This window comes from Ochlerotatus camptorhynchus, unplaced genomic scaffold, assembly GCF_037179485.1.
Source record: "Ochlerotatus camptorhynchus isolate MF236.1 unplaced genomic scaffold, CSIRO-AGI_Acam_v1.1 ptg000244l, whole genome shotgun sequence".
NCBI lineage: Eukaryota > Metazoa > Arthropoda > Insecta > Diptera > Culicidae > Ochlerotatus > Ochlerotatus camptorhynchus.
Window position 1 is genome coordinate 1,251,527 of NW_027040734.1, and position 26,466 is coordinate 1,277,992.

Sequence of the window (26,466 nt, forward strand, 5' to 3'; positions counted from 1 at the left end):
GCCGTCCATTTAGCATGGTTGGAATTGATTACTTCGGGCCATACACGAACATAATATTGCGTCGACCAGTTAAGCGGTGGGTCGTTCTCTTCACGTGCTTGACTATCAGAGCAGTACATCTGGAGATAGCTGCCACCTTATCGACGGATTCGTGCAAGAAAGCGATTCGACGGTTTGTAGCCCGTAGAGGTGCTCCACGTGAAATTTACACGGACAACGGGACCAACTTTGTGGGAGCAAACAAAGAACTAACTGAGGAAATACGAACGATCAATCAGCAGCTAAGTAGCACCTTCACCGACACCAACACACAATGGAGATTCAATCCACCAGCGGCACCGCACATGGGGGGATGCTGGGAGAGGATGGTTCGCTCAGTGAAGACTGCTCTGGGAGCACTTCCTACCGAACGCATACTTGACGAAGAGTCGTTCGTAACCATGCTCGTCGAGGCAGAGCATATGGTCAATTCCCGACCGTTGACCTTCATCCCACTAGAGACCGCTGAACACGAATCCTTGAGCCCGAATCATTTCCTTCTCCTTAGCTCCGATGGAGTACGACAGCCAGTTAAACAGCCCGTGGATGAAAGATCTGCAATACGAAGTAGCTGGAACATGATTCAACACACGCTGGACAGCTTCTGGCGACGCTTGATCAGAGAATATCTGCCGACTATTAGCAGAAGAACAAAGTGGTTTCATAACGTCAAAACTATGAAGGAGGGTGAGCTAGTCGTCTTAGTTGATGAAAATGCACGGAACCGATGGCAAAGGGGACGAGTTGTACGACCATACCCAGCAAAAGATGGCACAGTACGAAGGGTGGATGTACAGACATCTAGCGGTATTTTAAGACGACCAGTTGTCAAACTAGCCGTGCTAGACGTAGATCCGAACTTTGACGCCGAAGCGATAGTTCTGGCGACACGAGGGGGGGGGTAATGTTAGGAACGAACACCCCTCGAACAGAAGTAGGACATTTTATTCCTAAGTGCACCTTCGAATGCGCTACTTACTCACACGCATACCTTGTCCAACAATAGGCTATAGAAGTGAGTTGCAGTCTTGATCTAATGTGACGAGGAGTTGTACCTAAAGTAACTTAAATGTAAAGCTTATATTTATATTATACTAAAATTATGTCTATCCACCAGAAATCTAGATCTTAGCGTAATTTTTGATACTTGTAATTTGTTGTCTAGAATCATACAATTTCGGAGACTAAATGTAAGTAATTGTTAAATTCGTGATATGTCATGTAATCTAAAAATAAATAACCCTTTCAGCTTTGAGCTTACTTGCACCACAAAAAGCGAGTTTGCTTCGGGGAAACCGAATTTATCACAACACATATTGTAGGGTATTTGACACTTTTTCTGACCCCGATGGCCACCATCTTGGACTCCAGAATGGCCTCGTTAATTTTATTTTCGTTTAACATAAAATAATATATTATTACTCTAAGAGGCGCATGTTGAACTTGTTTTGTCAGTTCCTGGAGTTCAATATTGTTCCAGATGATTGGAGGCGAGTGAGAGTTATAGCCATTAAAAAGCCTGGAAACCCCGCGTCAGATCATAACTCGTATCGTCCCATCGCGATGTTATCGTGCATTCGAAAATTGTTGGAGAAAATGATCCTTTTTCGCCTCGACAAATGGGTTGAGACGAACCACCTACTCTCAGATACTCAATTTGGTTTCCGTAGGGGCAAGGGAACGAACGACTGTCTCGCGTTGCTTTCCACAGAAATCCAGTTGGCTTTTGCTAAAAAAGAGCAAATGGCTTCTGTGTTCTTGGATATTAAGGGGGCTTTTGATTCAGTATCGGTTGAAGTCCTTTCAGACAAACTCCACGCTTGTGGCCTTTCCCCATTAATTAATAACTTTTTGTACAATTTGCTGTCAGAGAAACATATGAGCTTTTCTCATGGAAACTCTACAGCTTCTCGATTTAGTTACATGGGTCTCCCCCAGGGCTCATGTTTAAGCCCCCTTTTGTACAATTTCTATGTCAGAGAAATTGACAATTGTCTAAGTGACAACTGCACGTTGAGACAACTTGCAGATGATGGCGTAGTGTCTATGACAGGGCCCAAAGGGGTCAACCTGCAAGGACCCTTACAGGATACCTTAGACAAATTGTCTACTTGGGCTATCCAGCTAGGTATCGAATTCTCCACGGAGAAAACTGAGTTGGTCGTTTTTTCTAGGAAGCATAGCCCAGCACAACCGAAGCTTCAACTTTTGGGTAAGCCGATCACTCATTCCATGTCTTTCAAATATCTTGGGGTCTGGTTCGATTCCAAATGCACCTGGAGATCCCACATTGAGTATCTGAGACGAAAATGCCAACAAAGGATCAATTTTCTCCGAACAATTACCGGAACGTGGTGGGGAGCTCATCCGCAAGATCTTCTAACGTTGTACCGGACAACGATTTTATCGGTTTTAGAGTACGGTAGTTTTTGCTTCCAGTCGGCGGCTAAAACTCACATCATCAAACTGGAACGTATCCAGTATCGTTGTCTTCGTATCGCGTTAGGATGCATGCACTCGACTCATACGATGAGTCTCGAAGTGTTGGCGGGCATGTTGCCACTATCGGATCGGTTTTCGGAATTGTCCCTCAGGCTCCTCACCCGTTGTGAAGTTATGAACCCACTGGTAATCGAAAACTTTGAGAAGCTTCTTGAGCTAAAACCTCAAACTCGTTTTATGTCATTGTACTACGTGTACATAACTCAGGATGTCAGCCCTTCACAGCATAATCCCCATCGTGTATGCTTCTCCGACTTCGGCAATTCAGTTAGTTTTGATTTATCTATGACGCGGGAGATTCGTGGAATCCCAGAACATCATCTTTCCATGATTGTTCCGTCATTTTACGCTGCAAAGTTTGGCCAAGTTGATTCCGCAAGATCGTTCTTCACAGATGGATCACTAATAGAGTCGTCCGCTAGTTTTGGTATTTTTAACGAATTTCATAGCGCCTCTCGAATGCTTCAAGCTCCTTGTTCCGTATATGCTGCTGAACTGGCGGCAATACACTATACGCTAGAAACGATCGCCTCACTTGCACCAGATCACTATTTTATTTTTACGGATAGTCTCAGTTCTGTCGAGGCTATTCGATCCATGAAGCCGGTAAAGCACTCCTCGTATTTTCTCATGAAAATACGAGAGCTTCTGAGTGCTTTATCTTTAAGATCTTTTGTCATCACCTTTGCATGGGTCCCATCTCATTGCTCGATTCCGGGCAATGAGAAGGCGGACTCACTTGCTAAGGTGGGCGCTATGCAAGGCGATATTTACGATCGAAAAATCGCCTACAATGAATTTTTCTTCATTTATCGTCAACAGTCGCTCGCCAGCTGGCAAAATAAATGGAGTGAAGGAAGTTTGGGACGATGGCTATTCTCGATCATCCCTAAGGTGTCGAAGAGTCCTTGGTTCAAGGGGTTGGATGTGGGTCGAGACTTCATTCGTCTGATGTCTCGCCTCATGTCCAATCACTATTCGTTAAACGCTCACTTGTTTCGTGTTGGGCTGGGAGACAGCAATCTCTGTGAATGTGGACAAGGTTACCAAGACGCCGATCACATCCTTTGGTCTTGTGCTGAGCATCGTGGAGTCAGATCTGAGCTGTGCGATTCCCTTCGGGCTCGAGGTAGACAACCTAATGTTCCAGTTCGGGATATTTTGGCTAGACGTGATCTGGAGTTTATGAAACTCATATATGTTTACTTTAAGAATACTAACCTTAGATTGTAAGTTTGATTAACCTTGTGTTTAGTTTGTGTATTGTGCGTGTAGTTTTTTTTTAATGTTTGTCTTCAAGATGAATAGAAATAAGTTCATCCTAAAGGATTAATTAAATATTTGTATAATAAATCATATTTCAAACCTCCTTCTCCCTTTCCCCATCCAAAAGATTGTAAATCTCCACTAACCTCGAGACGACTGCGAGTAATCGGTTCAATTCCTTTAACTCTAGATTTAAGACATTAATGCAAATGATAACTCTGCTCTGTAAAGTTTATTCGATTGAGCCTGTACAAATAAATTAATATAAAAAAAATATATATAAATATTATTACTATATATAATCTGGATGCCATCCCTATCGGAAATCGATATTGTGCGAATACTATATTTTGATGCTTGACGACGCGATGCGCGACAAGTCGAATGAGCCCGAATTGAATTGAAAGTGGAAAAAAACGAAGGAAGCAGTTTTCTGAAAAGTTTGGAAGTACGTTTGATTGAACTGAATTTCGCGTCTAAGAGACCACCTAAATTCAAGTTCAAGTTTTCTAAGTGTGTACATATTTGTGTTCACTCAGCATATTTTAGCGCTACCAAATGCGAAACAAGTTTCAATCTGATCAAACAAATAGGAATGAAAGCTTCTTTTCAAATGCAAGCCCTTGAACCCTTCAAAAAGACCGTTCCGCCTAGGCTGCCGATCGATAACAAAGGAAAAGAAATTAACATCGACCTTCTCCACAGATCAACTCCCGGGGAAGGAATGCCACCAGATGATGCACAGGTAAAGCGTTAATTGAATTAACATTTGGATTCCACATTCCAGCCCTGCAGTCGTGCAAGAACTCTCTGTAGTGATAAGTACCCGGTGAAATACCTGTACTGGCAATCGATTTCGCAAGTTCATCTACGTGCAAGAATCTTCCGACGTTTCTCGGGAAATCATGATGAGATCTTTTTTTTTTTCGCTGTACCGCATCTCACCTTGTTATACTATCGCATCGAAATCACGCACATCTCGCTGGTATTATTGTAGCATGGTTAACATCAGGATGCTCCTCGGCATCATTCCCAGCCATATTGGCATTTGCTGCACTTCGGCCAACCGCCAAATACAGAAGCCTGCGTGATAAGCTAATTTGACCTGGCTAATTTAAATATTTTCGCTCGGATCTCCTGTTTGTGAGCAGGAATTATTTTATATAAAAAATAACGAAACAATTTAGCTAAATTATTGCCGGATTGGACGGAGTAAGACGGTGGGAAAGCGATCGTGATTTTTTGGGGGTTTCTCCTGCGAGACCTGTGCGTGATATGGGCTTATGAAGATCCAATTAATTTAATTTGAGCATTATTTTTTCGCTCGTCGGGTACCTATTGCTCTGGGGTTTGTTCTGAGCAGGACCTTGAACTTGAATTTTGAACCCCAGACGACGGGAACGTGTCTGGCGGGACGAGTCGAGCTGAACACGTTCGGTGAAGTCACTTAAAAGTTTATTGGGATCTCACTTTTAGTGTGTCGTTTTTTATCGCTTTGACTATCCGGGAAATGACTCTGGGTACACGTGCTCGGTGATTCGATTTGATGTAAATTAATGCAATTTTCTTCTATATTTAAATCCCTGTTCCTGTGACTGAGACTAGAGGGCAGCCCGAGTGCACATCTTTTATTTTCGAACTTTTATTTCACTTCCGAGGAAAATCAGTGGAAATCAATTCATCTCGGCTGGCTCAGCTGTCGTGTCTCCGCCGTGTTCGCGGTGCAAGTCAGAGACTACCGACCGCTCGACGACGAAGACGACGGGTCAATATAAATAAATAGACTTTAGTAGTGTAAATGCTCAGAAATACTATAAAATTTTAATGGATTTCATCTCAATTTTCTCGCTTTATCCGTTTTTCCCTCCGTTCGAGATTTGGCTTGACTGCTACCATATTGAAGCCATGCAACAGTGCGCGGTGGATCACGTCCAGGTCGCGGATCGAAGCCGGTCCGTCGTTGGGTGGCAGGCAGGAGGCAGGAGGAGACAGACCGGGAAGGGGGTTCACTTCATTTGCGTGATTTAAATGACGGTCGATAGATTTCTGATGAGACGCGATCGAATGTTGGGTTGCCAGTTGACGACGAAGAGGAGGCATCTCCCCGAGGAGGCCAGCGCTGATGATGTTTGCACGATGTTTTTAGTGTGCTATAAGCGCGCAAGAAATAACATTCAGAAAATGAGATGTAGAACACCTCTGCAGGAAAAGTGGACCTACATTTCTCTCCGCGACCATCCCTCTTCCTCTACGTGGCACGGGAGAAACTGTAATATGAAACATATGTTCATTAACGGGGTGTTTCGGGAGATCATTACTACCTATATAGAGAAAAAGAGAGAGAGAGAGAGCATTCACGAACGATATTGATTTATTTAGTGGTTTTCCGCTGCGTATTATTTATCTGGAGCAAGTTGTTGATTTTCTCTACGCCTTTCCTGAGTGAATTTCGAAATTTGATGGACGATTGACGAAAATGGAATTGTGTTGAGCGTTAGAAACGACACGATTAAATTATGCCCTGCATTAACTCAGTTCTTTGCATGTTTTAGAGGGAAACCAAACGATACCCGATGTAATATGGGGAAAACACTTAATATAAAGTTTACTGGGAAAATGTGCACAAGGAGCATTGGTGTCGACTAAATGAAGAAAACAAAATTCCCTGATATGCAGTCTTCAAATGTCAATATCTCATGTAGTTTGAAAGATCATTTTTTTTTTCTAAAAAAGATTTCTGAAAGATCAATCCGCATCGTGCTCTCTTGCCGTGCGGATCTATTTGCTTTTTGCTGAAGGAAGTGTTACTACTACCTAAAGTTACAACAAATTTAAACAGCACTTTTCAGTGCTCAACCTGTAAAGTTTCTACCTTGTTCAACTCTTATTCCTCTTCGATCCTTGTTTGGACCCTACCCGAGGCAATCCTTCTAGGATATCGATTTGGAAAATTTCTCTTCGATTCTTCAGATTCTTATAGTAATCTGCTGGAAGTCGATTTGGATAAAAATTTACTGCCGTCATGGCGCCTAAGCGCAAAATAAAGAGGCAAACTCTTGATCCCCCTTCTGGTGAAATTAATTTGAGCAATCAATACGATTTGCTCACGGATGATAAGAATGATCCATCATCCAAGAAAAATTCTAGTAAACTTTCCCGGCTTAATGCCAAGAAGGAAACGATTCCCCTATTGTGATAACCACTTCCGATTTCCATGCTCTTCGCATGGAACTTTTGAACTTCGTGAAAGTTAAGTTTTCTCTACAAATTGGACGTCGGGGTGAATGCCGTGTAATGGCTGAAACCTTGGACGGATTTAAATGTCTTCTCACGTATGTTACTGAGAAGCAGCACAAATTTTTTACTTACGGCACCAAAACTGAACGTGTGTTCAAGGTTGTCAAAGATGAATTGGCAAAATTACTTGGAGTTGTGGCACTCCAAGTAATCAAAATGAAAATGAAATCCCGTCCTGGCGATTCGCGCAACGGGACTTCTAATGATTTTTATTTAGTTCACTTCAGGTCTAGTGAACTAAACAATCTTAAGGCCTTAGAAAAAGCTAGCCTTATGCTCCATGTCCGAGTGAAGTGGGAACACTTCAGGAAAACTAGAGGCAACTTCCAAAACCTCACCCAGTGCCGTAAGTGCCAGGGATGGGGTCACGGAACTAAAAATTGCTACATGCCAGCTAAATGCATGAATTGTGGTGATTCCTCTCACGCAAAGGACTGTACTGTGAAGGAAGATCCTAAGAAATTTAAATGTTCAAATTGTGGTGAAAGCCACAAATCCAGCGATCCTACAATCTCGTTCTAAGCTACAGGTAGGAAATGCTCCACATTCCCGAAAAGGTACAAATTTCTCTGCTGTTAACAACAGTCAGCGAGGAACAAATTCTACATTTGTACCCGTAGGTACAAATATCACCCCTGCGTCAAATTGTTCATCTATACCTACTCCTCTCGCTGCTAACAATGTTCAGCGAGTTAATGGAGCTACCTATGCTGCTTTTGCAGCGGGAAGAAATCAAAAAAATTATTAACCAACGTAATTCTAACGGAAATTTTGACTTAGGAAGCATTACTGCTCCTAAAATGGATTTTTTACAGAAATTATTAATTGACACGATTACTGATATGCTTAAATCTAACTCCATGTTTGATGCTATTCAAACTGGAGTAAAATTTTCAAACAATAGTTTCATGACTTTGAAATTCAGTAATGGATTTTAAAGCATTAAATATTTTAAATTGGAATGCTCGATCTCTTAAAGATAATGAAGACGAGCTATTTAACTTTTTGAGAGTCCATAACGTGCATATTGCCGTTATAACTGAAACGTTCCTTAAACCTGACCATAAGGGTAAGACGGACGCAAATTATTTGATTTATAGAAATGATCGTCTTGATGGACCCTGTGGTGGCGTTGCCATCATTGTTCATAGACGAATCAAACATAAAATTCTTTCTTCATTTGAAACCAAAGTTTTTGAAACTTTGGGAGTTTCTGTTGAAACAAAATTTGGACAACTTACGTTTATAGGTACCTATTTGCCATTCCAATGCGTAGGCCAGCAAAAGAATTTTCTCAAGGGTGACCTTCAAAGACTTACCCGTCATAGGTCTAAATTCTTTTTTATCGGTGATTTTAATGCAAAACACCGCTCATGGAATAATGCTCAAAGCAATTCCAATGATAATATTCTGTTTGATGATTGTTCTGCAGGTTATTACACTATTCAATATCCAAACAGCCCAACATGTTTTTCTTCAGCAAGAAATCCCTCAACTATTGATTTGGTCTTAACTGATTCATGTCAATTTTGTAGCCAATTGTTTACCCATGCTGACTTCGGTTCTGATCACCTTCCAGTAACTTTTGAAATATCCCAAGAAATAATTTCTAGTCCCAACAGCTCTACTTTCAATTACCATAGAGCTGATTGGGAGCAATATCGAACATTTATGGAATATAGCTTCGATCCAAACATTCCTTTGCAAACCAAAGATGAAATTAATTATGCTCTTCAATCTCTGACTACTTCTATAGTTGAAGCAAGAGCTGCCTCAGTACCAAAATGCGAGGCTAAATTCGATTCAATTATAATAGACGACGATCTTCAGCTCTTGATCCGTCTTAAAAATGTCCGTAGGAGACAATATCAAAGAACACGCGATCCTGCCACGAAAGTATCTGGCGGGATTTGCAAAAACAAATTAAAAAAGCGATTCTCTGCCCTGAGGAACAAAACGTTTGAAAATAATGTTTCTAAATTAGACCCGAGTTCCAAACCCTTTTGGAAACTCACAAAATTTTTGAAAGAACCTCAAAAGACTATTCCACCGCTTAAAGAAGGTGGTAAAATTTTGATCACAAATTTGGAAAAAGCTCAGAAACTTGCTAAGCAATTCGAGAGTTCCCATAATTTCAGTTCGGGTCTTACTAGTCCTATTGAGAATCAGGTTGCTCGGGATTATCTGAATATTTTCTCTCGGGAAAATATTTTTAATGATTCCTGGGGGACTGTTTTGGACGAAGTAAGGTCTATAACTAAAAATTTTCAAAATATGAAAGCCCCAGGTGATGATGGAATTTTCTATATCCTCATCAAAAAACTCCCAGAGAGTACCTTGTCTTTCTTGGTGAAATTATTTAACAGATGTTTCCATTTGGAAAACTTTCCTGATAAATGGAAAAATGCAAAAGTTGTTCCAATTTGGAAGCCGGAGAAAAATTCACCTGAACCTTCTAGCTACCGTCCAATAAGTTTTTTTTTTTTTTTTAAATCTTTATTTTAGAGATTTTTAGCCTGAGGCTAGTTCATCTCTTCCGTCCAATAAGTTTGCTTTCTTCAATAAGTAAAGTTTTTGAAAATATAATTTTAAATAGAATGATGCTTCACATCAATACGAACTCAATGTTTGCAGATGAGCAGTTTGGATTTCGCCATGGGCATTCAACTACTCATCAACTCTTAAGAGTTACCAATTTAATTCGTTTAAACAAATCTGAAGGCCATTCAACTGGAGTTGCTGGACACAGAAATAGCATTCGACAGTGTTTGGCATGAAGGTTTGATTGCTAAATTGAAAAAGTTTAATTTTCCACTTTATATTATGAAATTAGTTCAAAATTATTTAACTGACAAAACTCTGCAGGTAAATTATCAAAATTCCAAATCTAATCGACTACCTGTTAGAGCAGGAGTTCCTCAGAGTAGCATTCTTGGGCCTATATTGTATAACATTTTCACTTCGGACCTCCCTGATTTGCCTCAGGGTTGCCACAAATCTTTGTTCGCTGATGACACAGTTATTTCCGCTAAAGGAAGAAGTCTTCCAGCAGCAGATGCAGAAAAGTTTAGACATTTTCTCTTCTTATTTATAAAAATGGAAGATTTCTCTCAACGCTTCCAAAACTCAACTTATAATATTTCCACATAAGCCTAGAGCTTCGTTTTTGAAACCTAGTAGTAGTCACATAGTCACTATGAACGGAGTTCCAATTTCCTGGTCAAACCAAGTGAAATATCTTGGATTAATACTTGACCAAAATTAACTTTTAAAGATCACATTGAGGGCATTCAAGCCAAATGTAACAAATATATAAAATGTTTGCATCCTCTTATAAACAGGAAATTCAAACTTTGCCTGACGAATAAACTTTTAATATTTAAACAAGTTTTTAGACCGGCCATGCTTTACGCTGTACCAATATGGTCTAGTTGTTGCACTACCAGGAAAAAAGCACTTCAAAGGATTCAGAACAAAGTTCTGAAGATGATTTTGAAGTTGCCTCCCTGGTACAGTACTACCAAAGTACATATAGACTGTTCCAGAAAGTATAAGCACACCTTACTTTAACGGTCACTTTGAATCAGGCTTCCGGAAATCTCACGCGTACACAAATGCGACAGCGAGCTGTGAGACAGAGCGTCGCATGACTCTCAAATCCATGGTGTGCTACATTAATTGTACAAAAGAGAGACCAGAAAGATGCGCGCGACAAGCTACACGCTTTCAACAAATTCAAGCGTTTCAATTTTTTTTGTCTCATCGCATTGCTCTCTTAATGCGACGCATGTAAAGGGTGATACGGTCAAAATTTGGTCAAGGGAAAACGCGTGTAAATCGGTGAAATCGTTTATTTAAAAAATCAAATTAAATTTCTTTTTCAAGTTCAATTAGTATAAAATTCAGGAAAAATATTCAGTTAGGCTTCCGCTTTTCCGAATCCGAATTGCCGGGCCTTACGCTTGACCCCTGCCATCAGATTTTGTACAGCCACCTTGTCCACCTTCTTCGCCGCAGAAAGCCAGTTTGCCTTGAACTGCTGCTCGCCCTTAGCAGTTTTTTTGGTCTTCTTTAGGTTCCGCTTGACAATAGCCCAGTATTTCTCAATTGGGCGGAGCTCTGGCGTGTTGGGAGGGTTCTTGTCCTTGGGAACCACCTGCACGTTGTTGGCGGCGTACCACTCCATGGCCTTTTTACCGTAATGGCAAGATGCCAAATCCGGCCAAAACAGTACGGAACAACCGTGTTTCTTCAGGAAAGGCAGCAGACGTTTATTCAAACACTCTTTCACATAAATTTCTTGGTTGACAGTCCCGGAAGCTATGAAAATGCTGCTTTTCAAGCCACAGGTACAGATGGGTTGCCAAACCAGATATTTCTTTGCGAACTTTGACAGTTTCATGTGCTTGAAAACATCTGCTACCTTTCCCCTTCCTTTTGCCGTATAAAACTCCTGTCCCGGAAGCTGCTTGTAGTCGGCTTTGACGTAGGTTTCGTCGTCCATTACCACGCAGTCAAACTTCGTCAGCATCGTCGTGTACAGCCTCCGGGATCGCGCTTTGGCCGTCGTATTTTGTTTATCATCGCGATTTGGAGTCACTACCTTCTTGTAAGTCGATAGTCCGGCTCGTTTTTTGGCTCGATGCACGGTTGTAGACGATACACCCAGCTTATTTGCGGCATCTCGGAGAGAGAGGTTAGGGTTTCGCTTGAAACTACCGGCAACTCTCTTTGTCGTCTCAGCGGCTTCCGGTTTTCGATTTCCCCCCGATCCAGACTTCCTGGCTGTCGACAAACGTTCCCCAAACACTTTAATTACATTTGTAACGGTTGATTTGGCAACTTTTAGCGATTTTGCCAACTTTGCGTGCAAGTAGCTTGGATTTTCGCGATGCGCGAGCAAAATTTTGATACGCTGCTCTTCTTGCTTGGACGGCATTTTGACAACTGTGAATTCCAAAATCAAAATAGGAGCAACATTCTACACACACACACCTTCAAAATGAGGGGTGTTCAGGTTTTTTAAATGCAAAATTGAAAGAAATACGTCAAGTTGATATTGACCAAATTTTGACCGTATCACCCTTTATTCAATCACATGCGACTGTTTCATTGCAACATCTCTATGCGCTCTCTCAGGGCGCCATCGCCGTGCGCTGTTTCGCATGCCTTGACTCTCGCGGTCCCATCATATGTGATGTTGTCGGGTGACGAGAGAAGGGACTGGAAGCGTTTGTTCACAGAAGACTTGTGTTCCCTTTTCAGATGGGGTGAAGTTTTTAAATGGTTCCAGAAATATCTTCTAGTATAGATTCAAGCAGACTCAACAAATGGTTCCAGAGATATACTGGAATCACCGTAAGATCACCACTCATGATCCTAGGAAGACGGAATTGCTTGTCGAAAGGATGCTAAACGAAGGTAAAGGAAGACTACGTGAGCGGTGGATGGCAACCTTACGGTAGTTGGGATTAGGGATGGAAAATCATTTACATTCATTTCGTGCATTCATTTACATTCATTTGTCTGTAACTTTTTCCATCAGCAGAATACCGTAAATTGATGCATGTAGCTTTTGTGGCTTTTGATATTAACTACAACTTTTGTAAATAATTAAAATCTGAATCTCTTATGCATGACAAACTAGAGCTGGCAGAACATGTTATTGTTTTTCAGTGAATGCAATTTACATTCACTGAAAAACAATGGTGGGTTCTTATCGCTCTGATTCATCATGCATAAGAGATACCGATTCGAGTCATTTACAAAAGATGTAGCTAATATCAAAACCTTCAAAAGCTTCAAACACTATTCTACGGAGTTCTATTAATGAAAAAAGTTAGAGGCAAATTAATGTAAATGAATGCACGAAATGAATGAAAATGATTTCCCTTCCCTGGTTGGGATACCGTTAACATGTTAGCACCCCAAATAATACCGGAATATCTGTGGAATTATCCAAAGTAACAATTTTGGTTTTATGAGGGTTCTGTAGACCATGATTTAGACTTGTAGAATGCTATAAAACCGCGATAAAACCTGCAATGTTACTTGGGATGTGTCCTTCAACAAGTCCTTATGCGGAAATCTTCTAAAATACATTTTTTTTGAAGCCTCTGAAGCTTTCAGCCCATTTGGTGGAAAAATAAACAAGTTATTGCGGATTTGTACCAAATTAGACTCAGAATACCTCAGAATACTTTTACTCAGACCAGTAAAAATATAAACGGACGATTTTTAATGTAAAATAGCACTACATTTTACTATACAAGATAATATAGTCGGCGTTAAGTCAGAAGCGACTAAGTAGTAAAATAAAAACAAAACATGAGTTAATGATATCATAAGATCAAGAATTCCCTCAGCTATATTTCACTTTTTCAGCCAGATTTGAAAAATTAGAGTAGCAAGAGAAAACGGTCAAATGATTTGTCCCATTCCATAAGACACAATATTGAACAGCCAACTTTAAATTCGTTTTTCTCGAAATCAAAAAAAAAATTCACAGTTCGGTTTGACTTGACCGATCATATCAACACGCTAGAACTCTGAAGATTAATATTTGTATTTTGTCTTGCTTGAGTGAACACTATTTTAAGGGATTATTTTCAACGCAGAAGTGTACTTTGCTGCAAAAACGTTGGTGGTGACTTCTTATTACATACACACAAGTCTAAACTTAAAAATTAACCAAGTTTAACATGTTGTAAATTTGTTCTGTTATGATCAATTGAGTTGAAATTTTGACTCAAAACTTGCTTTTCCATTGACCTTTGTTCGATCAGCTATGCACAAATTTTAATTTTATTGTCACCTTCCAGCAGGTGCTTCAAAAAATTTGGTATTTCTCACACGTGAAGCTCAAAATATTTGTAGTTTTGCGTCAAAATTTCAGCTCAATTGATCATAACGGAACCCATTTACAACATGTTAAACTTGGCTAGTTTGTATGAAAACGACCTTTGTCCGATCAACTTAGCACCTCAGTGTACGTAGGTACGAAATGCTGGATTAAGGTTAATGTAATAAATTTAGGAAAAAGTTGTGTCATATCTGTATTACGGATTGTTGCTAAGCTTCTTGCTTCAGGAATTGTATTGAATACCTGTCAATCAACAAACTTACTACGGCAGCAACTGAATTCTTCAGATGTGTTAGTGCTCACAGGATAGTTCATATCAGCCACCATGATGCTGAACTGAAACAATCAATTTGCGACGACAGATTTCTAAATAGTCCTAGTGTTAGTACCGTGGACCCTCGGTGAAATTAAAAAAGGATATGTATTAACGAGCAAATAAACCACAACTTGATTGTACATTTCGCTTACCAAAGCCACATCTCTTCCTTCGTTCGTTATGAATGGGCTATTTTTCAAGTTAATCCTTTAATCAACGAAAATTGCCGCTAGGAAAACATTGTTGGTCATAACCATCCGACACCTCTTCTCCATGTTCGATAAGAGTGTAGTAGCTAGGTCGCTTTCGATCGTTTTCAAAACAAAACAACACTTTTCCCACATCAAGAACACGAGTTGGTCTTCCAGTTGAGTTTGTTATTTCGATGTTGCATTGAAACGTCGCTTAGCGACGTCTCATTGCGAAAAGCGCATGAACTTCGGCTCACGCGACGTCGCATGATACTCGTTTTCATGAAACGCATACATCCGGAAATGTGCTGTGCTTACAAAACAGTGCGACACACTGACATTATGAGAATGTGAGATGCGACAAAACTGAAGAGAGAGAAACAGAGTGCTACAAATCTCTTGCGCATGAGACTGCTATGACTATGAGACTATTCGTATTGCGTCTCGCATACGGTAGCGCGCGCACTGGAAGCCTGCTTTGAATATAATGAAATATTTCAACATTTTTTGGCTGCGTCCTTTTGTTTGCTCATTTCTGAATGACATAGCATCAAAAAAGTGCTCAGTTTTGTGTTTGTGTTTCCTGTGAAACCACGGGCCCGCAAACTCTACGATTCGTTATTGTGTCGAAATTCTGGGTGTAAAATAATGGACGACGAAACGTACGTGAAACTAGATTACAAAACGCTTCCCGGACCACAATTCTATACTGTAAGCGAAGGCAAGGACATCCCCGAAACGGAGAAGGCAATTTTTACCGAAAAATTCGGTAAGAAGGTTATGGTTTGGCAGGCAATATGCGAGTGTGGTAAAACATCTAGTCCGTACATCACAACGGAGACGATGAACACTCAGAAATACGTTAAGGAATGTCTCCAGAAGCGATTGTTGCCGATGATCAGGCAGCACTAAGGTCAAGTAGTATTTTAGCCTGATTTGGCGTCATGTCATTACGCAAAGGACACTTTAGAATGGTACAAAAGTCAAAATGTATGTTTCGTGCCGAAAGACATGAATCCGCCAAACTGCCCGGAGGCACGGCCAATCGAGACTTTTTGGGCTTTAACCAAAGCAAAGCTTCGAAAATCAATAAAACAAGCGGCCGACATCCAAAAATTCAAAAAAGATTGGCCAAAAGTGGTCAAAATGGTGGGAAGTACCACTGTGCAGAAGCTAATGGGTCATGTTCGAGGAAAAGTTAGGAGTCTTGGCTATGATTAAATATGTTGATTAAACGAGAGTAAAATATCATTTGAAATACAAATACAAATATGATTTGCCAAATAAAATTATTAAAACTTAAAAAAATATGACTTTTTTGTTATTTTGAAAGTGTGCTTATACTTTCTGGAACAGTCTATAGAATTTCGAATGTTGAGACTTTAGAACAAATGTCCAACAAAATAATTGATAATTTCAGGCAAAAATCGTTGCAATCCTCAATTGCAACGATTAATTCCCTTTAAACTAATGTAAGATTTAGTTTTAGGATTTCAATTGTTATACTGACATGCAGGTTTAAAAAACCTGTTGAAAATAATGAATTGCCAAGGCAGGAACAATGTAAAAACACTTAGATATGTATCATAACAATTAAGGCTGGTAAGTTACTGTAGTAACTAGGTTATAATGAAATGTAATTTTGAATTTGGAACAAATAAAGAGTTAAAAAAAAATCCCTGACATGCAGTCTTCAAATGTCAATATCTCATGTAGTCGGATAGATCATTTTATTCTTAGATAATAATTTGTTTCAAACGGAGTAAATTAAGGGAAATTTTAAGAAAAACTATGGAGAGAAATTAGAGCAAATTCTCGCGAAGATTCTAAAGAATACGAAGATAGCGGCTTCTCCTTTGGCTGTACATTGTACAATCTATGTCCAAGGAAGACGAGAAATTTTTCAACCCGAAAAATGCCTTGGCCGAACCGGGAATCGAAACAAGCCGCCTCCAGCATGATCATGCTTTATAACAGCGCCTTTATCAACACCCGAAGTATTATGGAGGGAATTCCTAAAGTGTTCTGCACAGAATTCTATAATACTATGTGACTATAATATAAACAAATAATATTTGAAGATATTTTTAAACCATCCAAAGAAATAATTTAGATTCAGACACTTAAAATTGTACAAGACCCGTACACAGAAATTCAAGTTCAAGATTTTTTCAAAAAATTTGAGGCTTCTAATAATAACAAATTTGAGGATCCTGGTCTAAGACAACTGTTTAAGATTATGGGACCAGAAATATCTGATAATTGTAACATTGACAAGTATGAGATCTCCGAGAACTCAAACTCGTAAAAACCCTCTATATTTTAAGACCAAATGGCATCCGACCAAACGGCCTGACCTCCACCGAAATACTCCCTGATGATCTCATGTCATGTCATACCAATCGATTCTAACTTTCCACAAGTCTCGTAGCGATAATCTCGTTAGACAACCTCCTGGGGATCTTCCCATCAGCATTCGACGGGAAAATTGATCACAACCGATATCGGGAACACGTTGATTTCCTCCACGGCACAGGTTGTACAAATAAACTTCAATTTACTTTTCTATTTATTTTAATTCAACCCCCCCCCCCTCCTCCTCGTTTCCCTGCTTCCAACTAGCACCAGAATCTTCTTCACGACGACTGCCAACAGCTGCCCCAATCAAGCGTCATTAGTTTTCGCTCCACCACCTCCTTCCTCCAACGGACGATATGCGCGCATCGTGAAATCTGTGTGATCGTGATGTACAGGAAGAGGAGTGCATCTTTGGTCTTAACTCACGATTTCTTCGAGAGATCTCTTGTCATCAGCACCCCATCAGCATGATTCAAAGCCATGTTTCGATACGGGGAAATGCGAATGACGACGACCCGATGGGAAAGAGATGAGTTACTAGTCGTCGATTATGAATATTCATTATCAGCGAGGGATCCGGCACTTATCGAATTGAATCGAGTGCTTGGTTTCTTCATACGAATCCCATCGATCAGAAGAGACTCGGGAACGAGGAAATGATTGCGAAAGCCTGACGAGAATAAATTATCAATGAGTGGTAGAGAGACCCTGCCGTTTCCTCCACTTTGAGCTACAGTCACTTTCTTACGCAAATTGCAATTAATCAGCGAGTTATTAAGGTAATTTATCTTGACGTCCTCGACTCGTTATGTTTACTTTTTCCCTGAGTGATGTTTTAGACGACTAACCTCTCCGTAGGTACTGAATAACTGAATGTATGTCACTGAGCAAAAAATTGATTGCCTTTTTTTCTTTTAGGTGGAACTGTGATCAAGTGAAGCCATCAATATCGGAAGCAATCAGCGAGTCCCGAAAAAAAAATGAATAATACAAATCACATCACACATATTGATGGGACACAGAAAAATAATAATGAAGCGACACTTGCCTGTCTGACTTGTTTGAACTGCTCTTCAAAGCTCCAGCCGTTGTTCTGTTGAGAAGAATTGGACGTCTCGCTGGACGTTGACGAATTCGAACCGGGAGTGCCTAGGAAGTGAAGAATGAAATTAATTTAATCAAGAGGGTGGATGGTCAACCGGACTGGGATGGACCGATTGATTTATGCAAAAAAATAAATATTCAAAACCTTTTGGGATTTAATTATCGAATTGTGAGCATTTCCACGCCAAATAGCAAATCGGTTGGAAATGACTCTCTTTGATTTGCATAAAACTTTGCACATACACTAGTACACTGAAGTATGGACTCACATAGAAAATAATTGTAACACTCATTTGATAGCCGATCGCCCCACAAAAAGTTTGAGAACACACACAAAAATGTTGAAATAGCCTAAAAACGTGCTGAATACGGTTGGGGAAGAATTTGCGTCTTTGGAACTTGAAAAAGTACTGTTCCACTTCAGAAAAGTTCGGAAATCACTTCGGAAAGTACTAGATCACTCAAGAAATATTCGTAGTCACTTAAGAAAATACTGAATCACTTCAGAAAAATTCTGAATCACTTCATAAAACATCTAATGACCTACTAAAAGAACTGAATTATCCCAGAAATGTTTGGAATTACTTTCAGAAATAATGATTCACTTCAGAACAGTTCTAAATCACTTCGGAAAGTACTGACTTACTTTTAGAGCTGATTTAAAGATTTTGTGAAGTATTTCTGTACTTCTTCTTCTTATTATTCACATTTCAAGCTTATTGCTTAGTGCATATTTAGCTGATTGCGTGCTCTCAACTTAGTGTTCTAAATGCACTTCCGCAGTTATTAATTGAGAGCTTTATATGCCAATACCAATGCATGAATTTGTATATTGTGTGGCAAGTCGAAGTCGAAAAAATTTCCAGCCCGAAAGACTCGACCGGACCGGGAATCGAACCCGCCGCCTCCGGCTTGGTAATACCGTGCCAATACTGACTAGGCTATGAGGCCCTTACTGTACTCACGAACTTTTTTTAATGGTTCTGTGCTTCCCGAATGGATTCCGATTATTTCTGTAGTAATTAAATATTTTCTGAAGCCATTCCAAACTTTTCATCAGTTATTACAAAGTGATTCCAAACTTATATGAATTGGTACAGTACTTCCCGAAACGGTTCCCAAACTTACTGAAGTGATTCACTACAAACCAAAGTTATTTCAAGCCTTTGGTGAAGTGATGAATCACTTAAGAAAGTTTGGGAACCGCTTCGGAAAGTACTGTATCAATTCATATAAGTTTGAGATACTTACAGTACTTTCCGAAATGAATCCAAACTTTTCCAAAATTATTTCCTAAATTATTCAGTTCTTATGGAAGTGATGGCAAACTTTATGGAAAAATTCAGTACTTTCCAAAGTGAATCCGCAATTTTCTGAAGTTATTCAATATTATCCAAAGAGATTCCGAGGTTTTCTCAAATTATTCAGTACTTTTTGAACTGAATTCAAATTTTTCTAGTATGATTCAGTACTTGCGGATGTGATTACAAACATTCTGGAATGAACCAGTACCACTTTATTAAATTTCCTTTCCATAGCTGAAAGCCCGCAAATTTTTTCTTAAGACCCCTCATTACATTTTGTGCAATGGTGGAGCCGACCTTTTTGGTCACTTTCATCCATTCTTTCTTCAACTCCAGCTCGTTCTTAAACACCTTGGACGATTTTCGAACTTTGCCCTTCATTATGGCCCAAAATCTTTCCACCGGACGAATCTCTGGTGAATTTGGAGGGTTGGCGGTTTACGGTACAAAAACAACGTTATTGTCTCTGTGCCAATCCAACCTCGATCGCGCGTAATGGCATGATGCCAGGTCCGGCCAAAATAATGTCTCGCCTCCGTGGGACCGGAGGAAGGGCAACAGACGCTTCTGGAGGCACTCGGTGCGGTAAATTTCGCTGTTGATGGTACCCATTGTGATGTACGGTTTACTCAGTTTATCGCATTGGCATATGGTCTGCCAGAGCAAGTATTTTTTGGCGAATTTGTCCACTGTCTTCTTCCTTATGTCTTCCGGAACATCAAACCGTGATTTGGCAACGTTGAACTCCAGTCCCGGTATCTGCTTTGCGTCTGCCTTGATGTAGGCTTCGTCATCCATAACCACACACATCGGTTTCGTTAACCACTCTTGATACAGCTTCCTTGCGCGGGATTTGGCCGCCGTGTTTTGTTGATCACGCCGGTTCGGTGCTTTCCGGACCTTGAATACACGAAGCCCAGCTCGTTTCATGGTTTGCTGAACGAACCAGGCGGAACACTTTGCCTTCAGAGCCGCGTCACGAATCGAATGGTTCGGATTACGCTTGAAATAACCCAACACCTTCCGGGTCTTCACAGGGTCAGCTGTCTTCGATTTTCTTGCACTTCCAGCCCGCCGCTCGGTCGTCTGGGACTCCTTAAACGATTTTACCACCCGAGACACAGTTGTATGGGTGATTCCCAGTTGTCTTCTGATCCATCTCATGGTCGCAGTCGGATTTTCAATGACGGCGCGCAAAATTCTCCGGCGATTTTCTTCTTGTTTCGATGACATCTCAGTAACCACTGAACCGATTGTTATGAAATTTTGCACATGTAAACAATTCACTCGAAACTAGTTATACCCAGATTTTCATAAATTTTTACCCACGGATAAAAAAAGTTACACACGGATAAAAATTGTGCATTTTTTTCGAGTACAAGCCTTATCCAAAGAGATTCCGAGGTTTTCTCAAATTATTCAGTACTTTTTGAACTTAATTCAAGTTTTTCCAGAATGATTCAGTACTTGCGGATGTGATTACAAACATTCTGGAATGATTCAGTACCATCAGGAGTGTATTTTCGAACTAATTTGAAGTGATTCAGTACTTTCTGAAGTAATTTAGATTTTTTTTTTGAAGCAATACAGTACTTACTTAGTGATTCCAAACATTCCGAAAATATTCCAGTTTTTTTACAGATAGATTGCGAACATTTCTATGGTGATTCAGAGCATTGCTAAGTGATTAATTTCTTTTCGGAATATATAACAAACTTTCCGGTTTAATTCCACTTAATTAATTTTTGTATCCATGACAGATACGTATTTCGACTACAATGTGTAGTCTTCATCAGTGTCATTCCCACTAAAGAACTTATCAAAATCTAACCCCCTTAAGTACTCATCCCCTAGGTAAAAAGTCAAGATCATAGGTATAAAAATGAAACTACAATGTGTTGAATCGGAACCTACCTAACTAATAAAAACCAAAGATTTAAGTAAGCTAAAGGAGAAAAATCTATACAAATCTCTAATAAGGAAAATCCCCAAAGGCTTGGTAGCCATCATAATGAAGTAATGAAATTGGGTTGTTAGCGGAATGCTAAATAAAACAGCAAAAGGGTTTATCTTCCATTTAATTCCACTTATGCCTATGATCTTGACTTTTTACCTAGGGGATGAGTACTTAAGGGGGTTAGATTTTGATAAGTTCTTTAGTGGGAATGACACTGATGAAGACTACACATTGTAGTCGAAATACGTATCTGTCATGGATACAAAAATTAATTAAGTGGAATTAAATGGAAGATAAACCCTTTTGCTGTTTTATTTAGCATTCCGCTAACAACCCAATTTCATTACTTCAAACTTTCCGGAATGATTCAGAACTTTCCAAAGTGAATCCGAAATTTTCTTAAGTCATTCAATACTATCCGAAGTGATTCCGTGCTTTTCTGAAATTTTTCGGTACTTTTTGAAGTGAATTCAAATTTTTCTAGAATGATTCAGTACTTCCGGAAGTGATTACAAACATTCTGGAATGAGTCAGTACCATTCGGAGTGATTTTTTCAAACTGTTATGAAGTGATTCAGTACTTTCTGAAGTAATTTAGATTTTTTTCTGAAGTGATTCAGTGCTTTCCAAAGTTATTCCGACTTTTTCTGCAGCAATTCAGTACACATGAACATTCCTAAAGTATTCCAGTATTTTTACGAAGTGATTGCTAAAATTTTGGAAGTGATTCAGCGCATTCCTAAGTGATCAAATTCTTTTCGAAGTTATTCAGTTTTGCGGAAGTGATTCAGTTCCTTCGGAAGTGATTACAAACTTTCTGGAATGATTGAGTACTTTCCAAAGTGAATCCGAAATTTTCTGAAGTGATTCAATACTATCCGAAGTGATTCCGAGCTTTTATGAAGTGATTCCAAACTTTTATGACGTAATTCAGAACTTTCTGAAGTGTTTTACACGTTGCTTAAGTGATTCAATACTTTCCTAAGCGATTCGGTACTTGTAAAAGTGATTGCTGACTTTCTGCGATGATTCAGTACTTTCCTAGGTGATTGCGAATTTTTCTGGAGAGATTCAGAACTTTTCTGAAATTTTTCAGTATTTTGATAAGTGATTCCAAACTTTTCTTAAATGATTCTTTTAGAAGTGGTTTAGTGCTTGTGGAAGTGATTACAAACTTTTCTGGAATAAATCAGTACTTTCCAAAGTGATTCAATACTATCCGAAGCGATTCCGAGTTTTTTTGAAATTATTCAGTACTTTTTGAAGTTAATTCAAACTCTACTTTAATGATTCAGTATTTGCGGAAAGGATTACAAACATTCTGGAATGAGTCAGTACCATCCGGAGTGATTTTTAAAACTGTTATGAAGTGATTCAGTACTTTTTGAAGTGATTTAGTTCTTTCGGAAGTGATTAACTTTCTGGAATGATTCAATACTTTCCGAAGTGATTCCGAGCTTTTCTGAAATTATTCAGTACTTTTTGAAGTTAATTTAAACTTTTCTAGAATGATTCAGTACTTGCGGAAGTGATAACAAACTTTCTGGAATGAGTCAGTACTATCCGCAGTAATTTTTGAAACTGTTATGAAGTGATGCAGTAATTAATGGAGTAATTCAGAATTTTTCTGATGTGATTCGGTACTTCCAAAGAGTTTTTCTGTACTTCATATGTAATTCCGAACATTCCTGAAGTATTGACTCAGTGCATTCCTAAATGAATAAATTCTTTTCGAAATGATTCAGTTCTTGCGGAAGTGATTCAGTGCTTACGAAAGTAATTACAATCTTTCTGAAATGATTGAGTACTTTCTAAAGTGAATCCGAAATTTTCTGAAGTAATTTAATACTGTCTGAAGTGATTCCGAACTTTCTGAAATTATTCAGTAGTTTTCGAAATGATTCCAAACTTTTCTAAAACGATTTCCTAAATGATTCAGTTCTCATGGAAGTTATTACAAACTTTCGGGAAAAAATCAGTATTTTCCAAAGTGAATGCGAAATTTTCTAAAGTCATTCAATATTATACAAAAAGATTCCGAGCGTTTCTGAAATTATTCAGTACTTTTTGAAATTATTTCAAACTTTGCCAAAATAATTCAGTACTTGCGGCAGTAATAACAAACATTCTGGAAAGAGCCAGTACTATTCAAAGTGATTTTTCAAACCGTTATGATGAGATTCAGTACTTTCTGAAGCAATTCAGAATTTCACTGAAGTGTTTCGGTACTTTCCAAAGTTATTCCAGTATTTTTACGAATAGATTCCGAACATTTCTGAAGTGGTTCAGTGCATTTCTAAGTGATAAAATTTTTTTCGAAGTGATTCAGTTCTTGCGGAAGTGATAACAAACATTCTGGAATGATTCAGTACTTTCCAAAGTGATTCCGAATTTTTTTTGAAGTTATTCAATACTATCCGAAGCGATTCCGAGCTTTTTTTTAACGTGATTCCAAACTGTTATGATGTACTCCAGTATTTCCTGAAGTAATTTTAAACTTTGTAAATTTATCCAATATATCAGTCCTTGCAAAAGTGATTACAAAATTTCCGAAATGATTCAGTACTTGCCTAGGTGATTCCATTTTTTTCTGAAGAGATTCCAAACTTTTCTTAAATGATTCAGTTCGTTAGGAGCGGTTTAGTACTTGCGGAAGTGATTGCAAATTTTTCAGGAATGAAACAGTACTTCCCGAAAATAATTCAAAAATTTCGGACTCTTTCAGTACTTTCCAAAATAATTCCTAACTTTTCCGATGTGATGCAGTTTTCTCCTAAGTGACTTTGAACATTTCTACTTCCCTAGGTGATTCTTATTTTTATTGAAATTCTTCAGTACTTGGAGAAGTGATTCCAAAATTTTCTAAAATGATTCAGTTCTTTTCGAAGTGATTTAGCACTTGCGGAAGTGATTACAAACTTTTCTGGAATTAATCAGTAGTTCCAGAAAAGAATCCAAAATTTTCGGAACTCTTTCAGTACTGTCCAAAATAATTCCTAACTCTTCCGATGTGATTCAATTTTCTCCTAAGTGACTTCGAACATTTCTAAAGTGATTCAGTACTTTCTGAAGTGATTCCAAATTTGTGTGAATCATTTTAGTATCTTCAGAAGTGATTTCGTTCATTTCTAAAGTGATACAATACATTCCAAAGTGATTCAGTACTTTCTGAAGTGATTCAAAATACTTCTGAAGTGTTTCAGTACCTACTTTCCAAAGTGATTGAAACACATTTCTGAAGTAATTATATTCTTTCAAAAGTGAGTCCAAACTTGTATGAACCGATTCACTTCCTTTTCGTGATGCAGGGCTTCTTGAAGTAATTTTGAACTTTTCATACGTGAATCAGTACTTCCAGAAGTGATTTCATTTTTTAAAAGTGCTTCGGAACTTACAAAAATGATCAGTACTTTTCTAGGTGAATCTGATTTTTTCCTGAAGAGATTCCAAATTTTCTGAAATTCTGCAATGCTTTGAGAAGTGATTCCGAACTTTTCTTTAATGATTCAGTTCTATTCGAAGTGATTTAGTACTTGCGGAAGTGAATACAAACTTTCCTGGAATGAATCAGTACTTCCCGAAAAGATTTCGGAACTCTTTCAGTGATGTCCAAAATAATTCCTAACTCTTCCGATATGATTCAATTTTCTCCTAAGTGACTTCGAACATTTCTAAAGTAATTCAGTACTTTCTGAAGTGATTCCAAACTTGTGTGAATCGGTACCTTCAGGATTGATTTCGGTCATTTCCAAAGTGATACAATACATTCCGAAGTGATTCAGTACTTTCTGAAGTGATTCAAAATACTTCTGAAGTGTTTCAGTACCTACTTTCCAAAGTGATTGAAAAACATTTCTGAAGTAATTACGTTCTTCCAAAAGTGAGTCCAAACTTGTATGAACCGATTCAGTTCCTTTTCATGATGCAGAGCTTTTTGAAGTGATTTTGAACTTTTCATACGTAAATCAATACTTTCTAAAGTGATTTCAATTTTTTAAAGTGATTTAGTACTTTATAAAGTGATTCGGAACTTACAAAAGTGATTACAAACTATTCGAAATGATTCAGTACTTTCTTAGGTGAATCTGATTTTTTTCTGAAGAAATTCCGAACTTTTCTGAAAGTCTTCAGTACTTTGAGAAGTGATTCCAAACTTTTGTTAAATGATTCAGACCTTTTCGAAGTGATTTAGTACTTGCGGAAGTGATTACAAACTTTTCTGGAATGAATTAGTACTTCCCGAAGAGAATTCAAAAATTTCGGAGCTCTTTACATTTCAAAATAATTCCTAACTCTTACGATATGATTCAGTTTTCTCCTAAGTGACTTCGAGCATTTCTAAAATGATTCAGTACTTTCTCAAATCATTAAAATACTTCTGAAGTGTTTCAGTACTTTCTTACGTGATTGAAATACAATTCTGAAGTAATTATGTTCTTTCCAAAGTGAGTCCAAACATTTATGAAGTGATTCAGTTCCTTTTCGTGATTCGGTGATTTTTTAAGTGATTTTGAACTTTTCATAAGTGAATCAGTACTTTCTGAAGTGATTTCAATTTATTTTAAAATGATTCAGTACTTTCCAAAGTGCTTCGGAACTTACAAAAGTGATTACAAACTATCCGCAATGATTCAGTACTTTTCTAGGTGAATCTGATTTTTTTTTTCTGAAGAGATTTTGAACTTTTCTGAAATTCTCCAGTTCTTTGAGAAGTGATTCCAAACTTTTGTTAAATGATTCAGTTCTTTTTGAAGTGATTTAGTACTTGCGGAAGTGAATACAAACTTTCCTGGAATAAATCAGTACTTCCCGAAAAGAATTCAAAATTTTAGGAACTCTTTCAGTACTTTCCAAATTAATTCCAACTCTTCCGATGTGATTCAATTTTCTCCTAAGTGACTTCGAACATTTTTAAAGTGTTTCAGTGCTTTCTGAAGTGATTCCAAACTTGTGTGAATCATTTCAGTACCTTCAAAAGTGATTTCGATCATTTCTAGAGTGATACAACACATTCCGAAGTGATTCAGTACTATCTGAAGTGATTCAAAATACTTCTGAAGTGTTTCAGAACTTTCCAAAATTATTGAAAAATATTTCTGAAGTGATTATGTTCTTTCCAAAGTGAGTCTTAACATGTATTCAGTTCCTTCTCATGATTCAGTACTTTCTGAACCGATTCAGTACTTTCCACAGTGATTCGGAAATTACAAAAGTGATTACAAAGTATCCGCAATGATTCAGTACTTTCCTAGGTGATTCCGAACTTTTCT

General features: G+C 38.5%; 1 protein-coding gene across 3 annotated transcripts in view; it reads right to left on the reverse strand.

The window, feature by feature from the left end:
- The window catches only part of LOC135704619 (protein dead ringer-like), a 421,444-nt gene that overhangs the window by 318,764 nt on the left and 76,214 nt on the right, over positions 1 to 26,466 (reverse strand). For all 3 annotated transcript variants that reach the window (XM_065226086.1, XM_065226085.1, XM_065226084.1), the window contains exon 4: positions 17,880 to 17,980. In XM_065226086.1, the coding sequence (XP_065082158.1) occupies positions 17,880 to 17,980 (101 nt within the window). The remainder of the gene's footprint in view (positions 1 to 17,879; positions 17,981 to 26,466) is intronic.